The sequence below is a fragment of the Lactuca saligna genome, chromosome 2 (assembly GCF_052625555.1).
Source record: "Lactuca saligna cultivar CGN05327 chromosome 2, ASM5262555v1, whole genome shotgun sequence".
Lineage (NCBI taxonomy): Eukaryota > Viridiplantae > Streptophyta > Magnoliopsida > Asterales > Asteraceae > Lactuca > Lactuca saligna.
In genome coordinates this window covers 19,382,108-19,391,735 of record NC_136418.1, presented here as the reverse complement: position 1 = coordinate 19,391,735, position 9,628 = coordinate 19,382,108, and the positions used below count along the sequence as shown (strand labels likewise).

The window sequence follows — 9,628 nt, the reverse complement described above, 5'->3', positions numbered from 1 at the left end:
GTGAAAACTGGGGATTTGGGAGGGTCTCGGGGGCTTAAACACAGAGTTTCTGCGCGAGAAAGAAGGGAATTGAGCAACTTTGGCCGGCACCCTCGCATCCTTTATATAGGGGCTGGAGGGCACACGTACGCGGGGCGCACTCCCGTACGCGGCGCGTACGGGACGTCCTTGCTGACCGCATCCTCGGTTGGAGCATTGGGCAACGTGGCTGAACCGGAGCCTAGCATACGGGTACGCGGGGCGTACGTCGGTACGCTGGGCGTATGAGGGATCGGACCGGTGACTCCTTCTTCGGATAATACCGGGCTTTAATTTAATTTATATTTAAATTAATTAACAAACTTCAAAAATTCATATCTTTCTCATACGAACTCCTTTTTCGACGTTCTTTATATCCACGCGAAGGTGAGACTACGATCTACAACTTTCGTTTAGCCTCCGTTGGCTAGTTTTGAATTTATTTTTAATATTATATTTTTAATAGGTCGGGACAGGAAGAGTCCGTTAAAGTTCCATAACTTCTTCATCTGATGTCCGTTTTCGTCAGACTTTTTACCGTTGCGCTAGAATTGTTGATCCCTTTGATTCTCATTTAGGTTGTTTTGGCCAAAAGTCTCTCGATCTCTATTTCGAGTTTTTAGCTGTCTACTGCTACATCTGTAACTTAGAAAAATCATAACTTCCTCATACGAAGTCAGATTTGGACGTTCTTTTTATGTACGGTTACGGTTTGACGATATCTATGACTTTCATTTAGACACATAAGGTCAACAAGTGTTTTATTGAAACTTTGCGTTTTTACGTAGCTTCGTATTGCCGGTTTTTGTCGGGAAACTTAGAATGGTCATAACTTCTTCGTTATAACTTGGATTTTAGTGTTCTTTATATGTATGAAAACCTTGTTACGATATCTACCACTTAGTATACTTAATTACGGTTTTATAAAAGTTTAAATTTTGACTTGAATTTTGCTGTTGTTACATATATATACATGTGTTCTCATCGTGGGACCGAGTTCATACATAACTCTATATCTTTGTGTTTGTTGTGTTTACGGGCATTATTAATTATTGTTTGTTACTACAGGTCTAGCTGATAAGGCACCGGCCAGTTAGGACAGTCGGAGGGCAGGATCATTTTAGCATAAAGTCATTCTGAAATCCAGCAACCCAAAGCGACGTGTCTATCCTACAACCGCTCCCGTAAGTAGTCCTTCAGTAGTATAATTACTAATACTTTTTATTTGTAGGTTAAGGAATATACCTAAACCTAAAGAGTAAGCCCTAGACTATAGTCGTGTTTTCCTAAGAAAGTACTAGTTCGCTATATTCAAAAGCTCTAATACCAATCTATCACACTCCCAGCCGGCGACGAAAACACCAGGCAGCGTCATTCCTTGTATCACAGTTATTAAACATACATTGAACAGTACAAAATAATTTTATAAACTATGTACCTTTATTAATGATTTAAAGTTACATTATTCTTGTTTCATAGTAATTATCACATAGTGTCTGAACTATCGCACACGTCTTAACAGATATATGTTCCATATGAACATAAAAGATAATAGTAAAACTTCTCCTGTTCGAGAAACATTTAGCTTAACAAGTTCCTGAAAACACATGCGTTTTGAAAATATGTCAACATAAAGTTGGTGAGTCCACAGGTTTTGACTCCAAGTAAAATAGTACTTTTCCAAATTCAAAAAGTATAAAACTTAGTTTAAAAGTATCATTCTGACTCATACTTGGTTCCAACATATAGTATATATCCTAGGTATAATAGTTTACTTATTAAATAAGTGATATACCTAAAATCTCCATATACTTAAATCAAGGAAGGTTACTATGTATAAATCTTATTTCAATTCTATATGAGTATATATACTATGTATAATTGTTTACTTAATGAATAAGCAAAACACATATAAATTCCTCATACCTAGAGTATAAGTGTTTGGAAACTTATACTTAACATTAACACTTGTATATCGACAGAGTATAATGTTTCTAATAATTTGCTACCATGAGTCCGTAACCGCTGCTATGACATACAAGACCTCTGACAAAAATCCCACCAATGGTTCCACGAAGGATTTCCACCATTGATGCCATAAAAGATTATGCCCAGGGCACCACGAAGGATTCCACCAATATAACAAAACCGCGCGCTTCATCGATGCCGGATCAATAAAACAAATAAAAGTACAGTTCATCACTCGCCAAATGTTGGGTTATAGCTAGCAACCACGAGTGGGGTCGTCAACCCGTATTGTTTTATACACAACTTCCTTGCTCCCTCGAGATAAGCGATTACATGTTAGAGGATTTCCCCTAAGATTCTCAATCTTAGTTGATGAATAAAATAGCTCATGTAGACTTTGTCAACCTCCTATAGATCTAATAACAAAAGCATATTTGTGTCTAAAACCCTAAGTTACTAGACTATGTTTTATACATTACTCCTAAATAATATTTAGGTAATACAACAGTTATAATTTGAAGTAAAACCAGGTTTTAACTAACATAAAACCTATATTAATAACATATTTAACAAATAATATATATAACTTCCGAGTATAACTCTGAGTCTATAACACAACATAGTATATAGAACTCCTCAGTATAACTCTGAGGCTATATCACACATTATATATATATATATATATATATATATATATATATATATATATATATATATATATATATATATATATATATATATATATATATATATATATATATATATAACTCCCGAGTATAACTCGGGAGCTATATTCGTAACAACATGCTAACAAGTTTAAGATAGTTGTATGACTTCAAAATATTAGATATATTCTAGGTATATATCATACAAAACAACTATATCCTGGTTAATATAACTATCTATGTTAATATGAACATACTATCATATAAACATAATATTAAATATTATATAATATTTAGCATGCATATCCCCCCGAAAAAATTAAAAAGTGGGGTCTTGAAACTCACCCTAGTAGCGTGATCTATAGAATCTAACTGAAAAACGATTAGAGGCTCGTCGTTGTCAGACTCGGGAAGGGAAACGACCTTTAGCAAACGAGAGATGGAAAGAATATTTGGTGTAAGGAAAGAATGGGTCGAAATTGTCATTTATAGGCTGTTTTGGGCCCTCTTACGTCGTGAGAATCAATGCTCACGTCGTGAGGCCTGGCTGTATCACTTCGTAGCCTTGCCATTTGTGTTTCTAATGCTCACGATTAGTTCCTTGGTTCCTTGGTTAATTATGGTTCTCTATTGAACCTCACCCTATATATATATTACCATTATATTTATACAACTTTCATATACAACCTTAACCAAAATTTATACTCTTTTCCTTCAACTTTTTTTTGGAAAATGTCTTCTTCCAAAAGGCCCAGCAAAGAAAAAACACTCGTCAGAAACACCACCACCCCAATACCTTCATTTGATCAACTAGTTTTTTCACCTCCGTATTACCACTACGGCGGTATGTTTCTGTATTTTCCACACGACCAGCGCAACCACTACCACAAACACCACCACTATAACAAACACTACCACAACCCGACACATATATTAATCCATTTGATTTTTTGTCTCAACCCGAGTTTGTTCAACAAACACGAACACAACCAGAAACGGTAGTTTTTGATTCCGAACCGGAATTCGTTACAAAAACTCAACCCACTCGCGTAGCAACTAAAAGAAAAGAGAAGCCGGAGGCTAGATGTTGGGAACCTTTAGAAGTGTTAGTGTTAGCACAATCTTGGATTGATATTTCAGAAGATGCGACGGTTGGAAAAGACCAAAAGCATGACCGCTTTTGGATTCGCGTTTTACATAGGTTCCATAAAAGAATGAACCATGGAGAATAACGTTCAAAATATCAAGTGTACCCTAAATGGGGGAAGATGAACAAGGAAATCATGTTGTTTAACAACTTGTGGAACAACATGAAACGTTAATGGAAAAGTGGAGAAAGCGATGAAGTGATTTTGAAGAAAGCGTTGAAAGTGTATCAAAAAGAAAATCTAAAGGCTTTCAAGTTTCTTGAAGTTTGGAATTTTGTGAAAGATAATAAGAAATGGAAAAGTAGCAAAACGGCAGACGAACATATCGACAGTGGTTCAAAACGCAGCAGAACATCTGAGTCCGACCACACTATATCAGATGTTCGTGTTCAATTTGACATGATCGAAGATGAACCTGTTCCAGTTTCACCACCTTCCCGACCAATGGGAAGAGACAAAGCAAAAAGCAAAGGCAAAGATAAAGCATCGGATTCAGATGCATTAAAAGAAATGAGGGTCGACATGAAGGGTATAAAAGACAGAATTGACAAGATTTTGCAAATTGCATCTAAAAGATAGCTTCGGAAACAAAGGGAGACCGACATTCGAATACTAGCGATGGACACGTCAAATATGATCGAAGACGAGCTTGAAGTGGTTTTGGCGATGAATGAGGAAGTGAAAAAGCGTTACGTAAATCGTGACTAATTTCTAGTTTTTTTTTTACAAGTTTTTAATTGTTTGGTGTATGTGTGTGTGTGTTTTTTTTAAGTTGTAGGTTTTATGTTTAATTTGCTTTTCTAAATTTTTAGTTTTTTTTTTAAGTTACGTAATGTATGGTATTTATTTTTTTAATTAATTAAATATTATCTATTTAAAATTATGTTTTTTATTAAAAAAAGTTTTATTAAATTAAAATAGTAAAAAAAACAAAAATAAAATAAATAAATAAAAGTGTGGCACCACTTTTTTGGTGTGATAAGTGGTAAAAAATAACATGATGCTTATGTGACAGAAAAAAGAATGCGGTTTCAATAACACCACTAGAGGTTGAAAAAAAGAAAAAATATATATACAAAAAACAAATCCTGTACATTTCAAAGAATAGGCTAATAGCATGCTTTTTGTATCTGACATGTGCGGTACTCAAACAATAAATATACATTAAGAAAGCTATCTAACATCAAAAAGCAAATTATATGCTTTTAGGGAGGGGGATATTAATATGACCCTTTAATGTGCCTTACAAGATTTGTCAGCATCAATTATTTCTATATTCCATAATTGTGTTTATTCACCAAACATGCTTTTTATATAATTATCTATCTACTCAGAAATCAAAGAATCAGTAGCCTAGTGTAGTGATCATCTTATATGAGAGATCAGAAATTCAAAATCTTTATAGAGATACAAGTAGTTATTTAAAAGTAAAATAGTTAGTTTGTCGTTTCAAAAAAAAAAATCTATCTACTCAATAATTCCTTCGTAATAATAATATAAAAGGGAAAATGACTTATTAAGGTAACTAACTATTTCAATTGTCCATATATAGGTAATGTTCTTTTTTTTGTACACATTAAGGTAACTAACTTGTTTTGTTTGTTCACATTTAGGTAATATGACCGGCTATCACCTGTTTTTGCTTATGTGGCATCCACCTGGCATTACGTGGCATGGTGCATATATGGGAAAATGACTTATTAAGGTAACTAACTATTTAAATTGTCCATATATAGGTAATGTTCTTTTTTTTATACACATTAAGGTAACTAACTTGTTTTGTTTGTTCACATTTAGGTAATATGACCGGCTATCACATGTTTTTGCTTATGTGACATCCACCTGGCATATGACTTGAATACGTTACACCTACGTGGCATGGTGCATATTTTGTCTTCATTCGATTACACTATAACTGTGTCATACGATTCCACCCCTAATTCTAAACCCTAGATCGATCGATGATGGCTTCTTCTTCCTCATCTTATTCTTCAAAATGACAAGATGAATTTCAAGCTGATTATCGATTGCGGTTTACCATCTCGTGTGAAGATTTCAAGAACTCCTGCAACATATTCAACAATATTGATTTACCATCGAGTTTTAACGAACTCTAAATTTTCTTCCATGGTTGTCAGGAGTTCTTGAAATCTTCACACGAGATGGTAAACCGCAATCACATGGATGATCAGCTTGAAATTCATCTTGTTTTGAACAATAAGATGAGGAAGAAGAAACAAAACAAGTCATATGTCAGGTGGATGCCACGTAGGTGTAACGTATTCAAGTCATATGCCAGGTGGATGTCACATAAACAAAAACATGTGATAGTCGGTCATATTACCTAAATGTGAACAAACAAAACAAGTTAGTTACCTTAATGTATATAAAAAAAAAAAAGAACATTACCTATATATGGACAATTGAAATAGTTAGTTACCTTAATAAGTCATTTTCCCATATATGCACCATGCCACGTAATGCCAGGTGGATGCCACATAAGCAAAAACAGGTGATAGCCGGTCATATTACCTAAATGTGAACAAACAAAACAAGTTAGTTACCTTAATATGTACAAAAAAAAGAACATTACCTATATATGGACAATTGAAATAGTTAGTTACCTTAATAAGTCATTTTCCCTAATATAAAATCACTCAATCTAGTTTTTTCTAAAGAACTTCACATTTTGATTTTTTCCAATTATGGCAATAAATATAATACTTAATTAAAAATAAAGCTTTTAATTTAATTTTAAAATTTAAAAAACAGGATTTCTTTCTCTTTTTTTTTTTTTTTTTTGGTTTTTCCAACAAAACATTTTGGATTTTATTTTAAACAGAACTTCAAATTAAAAAAATGATTTCAAACAACTTTTGGCTTTTAGTTCCTAAATAATTTTATATATTTATAAATTTTATATATTTATAAACCAACACTTACTTTTACCAAACATTTCATACAAATAAAAGTTTCACCTTTACCTACAAACTTTCGACCTTTTGGCTAGTTTTATGCCCAAAAGATATATAAAAAAACTACAATAGGATGACAATTAAATCCATAATAAGATACAACGCATTCTAAAATTTAATCGGTTTACTATTTAATAAAAAAAAAATTGATCAATAATCCTTCATGATTCCCCACTAAATAGAGTGGTGGTTGACATGTATCGTCATTACACCTAATAATTCCACAAACAACCAAAAATCCTAACTAAATATAAAACTTTAAAAAATATATATATCAGCCACGTAATTCCCCCCACTTGTACCGTACAACCCAATCATGCACTAAATGATAATCTTGTTTTCGGATCGAATCCGAAAAAGAAAGCCGATCCGGAAGCATAAAGTGAGAGTGTTTTGGGTGGGGAGTAACTTTTCAAGATGACACAAATCCACGTCACATCTGGGCCCAATCGGGTCGGAGGACATATAAAGAGAATATGAATGTTGATAAGGACATGGGCCCACTCTCGGACCCGATAATGTTATATGGATTATCCGTTTTCGATGTTACCGGGTCAACATAAAAACACAGCCGCCATTACTGCAATTGCCGAATAAATATAGGTGTACAACGGCGGAGCTCCGTCAGTTTCCATTGCATCTGCTCCTTCGTATACCATTCCGGTGCTAATCTCCGGCGTCGCTGGAGTCGCCGGAGTTTCTTGCCCCTCCGTTGATTTCTTGCTGTACACAAAAGGTTAATTTTAGATCACTTTGATAGATTTTTTCTCGAAGGTACAACTTTTTATGCACAGTTTATAACACTTAATGACTGATTTTCAGAAATTTGTCGTATTATTCTGAAGTTACCGTTGAATGTAACGGTAAAATGAGCCGTTAGCGGCGTAAATATCTAGATATCATATCGCCATTGTCTATAAAATGACGATATTACCCCTCCGTGAGAAAATATCGGGTTTGACTGTTTAATATCAAAGATATCGTGTGGGCAACATAAAGTTGGCGGTTGGCTTGACTATGAGGGCAAAAACGTCGATCTAGTAAGTAGCAACGAAAACTGTGTTATAGTTATACTTAAATAATAGCATTAGAATTAAATAGATTCTTAGAAAAATAATATATAACAAAAGAGAAGTTTGATCAAATATATAATAAAAGAGAAGTTTGATGAATATATAAATCAATTTAAATAGGTGTCTAAATTTTTTGTATTTTACCATTTTTAATACTAGAATCGTAATTGTTTCCAAATGACCGTTGAACTAAGGAATAAAACATCAACGTCTCACAACGACGAGCTTTTTCACGTGTTATTAAGAGAGAACGTGAGGTAAATATGAAAAAATTGAGGGTGTTTTATGTAAATTCACCTGGTGGTCGGAGGTGGGCAGAAAGTGACCTGGTAGTCGGCGCCGATACAGGTGAAGGTACTGGTTTTATCATCGTAAGCATAACTGTAAGCGCGTGGACAGGCTGTCTTGAACAGCTGCGAATAAGAAGATGGTTTACAAGTATCAGGTGCACCATACGCGCCGCTGCAGCAATCCTCTGGTTTCCCAAAAGCCTCACACGCGCTTTTACACGCGACACCTTCTCCGTCACTGTTCATCACCTTCAAAGGTGACGGACACGCGCCGTTTAGGTCCACCATACACCCGGTGTAAGTGCAATTCCGTCCAGATCCGCCGCTGGGAGCCACCAACATCGGGAGGTTATATCCATCAACCAAACTAACATCGAAAAAATCCATTCCACTATCGCCATCGAGAGTAAATTCAGCTAAGGTGGCCGGAGGAGTAGCGCCGGCACCAGCGCATTCTAGTTTTCCAGATCCGCAATCTCCGGTGCCGCAGGTGAATTTACCATCAGAATCTTCGGAACAGTGTGTTCGTCCCCAAAACCGACCACCCCAAGACGACGGTGCGTTGAGTACCTTTGATTCCCCTTTTTGAAGAGCGAAACCTGTAGGTTCAAGAGGTGTAATCCCAGCATTCGATAAAATGCCTGGCCAAATTGTTTGATCACACTTGTTCACAAATGTAAACGTCGCCGACGAAATTACTCCTACAATTACCCAAAAGCTTGAACTCAAAACCATAATTCATTTGAAAAGTTCTAAAATAAAATAAAAATCGATGAGTAATCGAAGAGATTAGCAGAGATTTTAGAGGATTGATACCTTGTATGGGGAATTGTGAGATAACAAGTATTACAAGACAGATCGATGGATATAATTTAGCCATTGTTGGAAGGTAGAAAATCGATGAATTGAAGCGTCACAGTCTCCAAGGATTGAAAATGGAGATATTGTTATCTGCAAGTCGGTCGGAGATTTTATATATAGAGAGATGAGGGTGGTCAGTGGCGGTGGCTAGAAATGGCTGCAACAAGAGGGGGTCCCTCTTTTACATGCCGTTTCTATCTTAAACTAACAGTAGATTTGTTAGATATTTATTATTATTATTATTATTATTATTATTATTATTATTATTATTATTATTATTATTAAAATATGAAAAAATCGATAAAACTAATCAAAATCTTATTACTTTTTCACTTAATAGTTAAAATATCTCAATTAGTCAAGAAAATCGTGAACAATAAACCATGTAATTTGCATAATGGTTTGTGAATGGTTTAGTGTTTGGTGGTTGAATATAAAAAACAAAATAAATAATATATCTACTAAGAATGAACCATAAAAACTAGATCTGGATATCTTACAAATGATCCGGTAATCGATCTCAAAGACAGAAAGGTGTTGTTTGCTCCTTGCACAAAATCTTCTTCTTGCAAAGAGTACCAAACTACCAATACATCAAATGAGAGAGAGAGAGAGAGATCTGTTGTATAT

The 9,628-nt window shown here is 34.7% G+C and overlaps 1 protein-coding gene across 2 annotated transcripts; it reads right to left on the bottom strand.

Moving 5' to 3' along the window:
* Positions 1–6,880: 6,880 nt before the first annotated feature.
* LOC145030743 (Pathogenesis-related thaumatin superfamily protein) lies at positions 6,881–9,628 on the bottom strand. 2 transcript variants are annotated; one of them, XM_078979145.1, is made up of 4 exons: positions 9,499–9,628; positions 8,954–9,088; positions 8,145–8,838; positions 6,881–7,497 (listed from the first exon to the last, which is right to left on the bottom strand). In XM_078979145.1, the coding sequence occupies exons 2-4, from the start codon at positions 9,015–9,017 to the stop codon at positions 7,329–7,331; spliced, it is 927 nt and encodes a 308-aa protein (XP_078835271.1). In that variant the 5' UTR covers positions 9,018–9,088; positions 9,499–9,628; the 3' UTR covers positions 6,881–7,328. The 2 variants fall into 2 exon arrangements, with proteins under 2 accessions (XP_078835271.1, XP_078835272.1); XM_078979146.1 differs by lacking the exon at positions 6,881–7,497 and adding an exon at positions 7,504–7,811.

Bases quoted from the DNA above. Each gene is read 5' to 3' on its own strand.
- LOC145030743 (XM_078979145.1), bottom strand. From the start codon at position 9,017: ATGGCTAAATTATATCCATCGATCTGTCTTGTAATACTTGTTATCTCA. The intron at 8,839-8,953 runs GTATCAATCCTC...GGGTAATTGTAG, and splicing joins CTCACAATTCCCCATACAAG to GAGTAATTTCGTCGGCGACG. The intron at 7,498-8,144 runs GTGAATTTACAT...TTTTGTGTACAG, and splicing joins TGCCCACCTCCGACCACCAG to CAAGAAATCAACGGAGGGGC.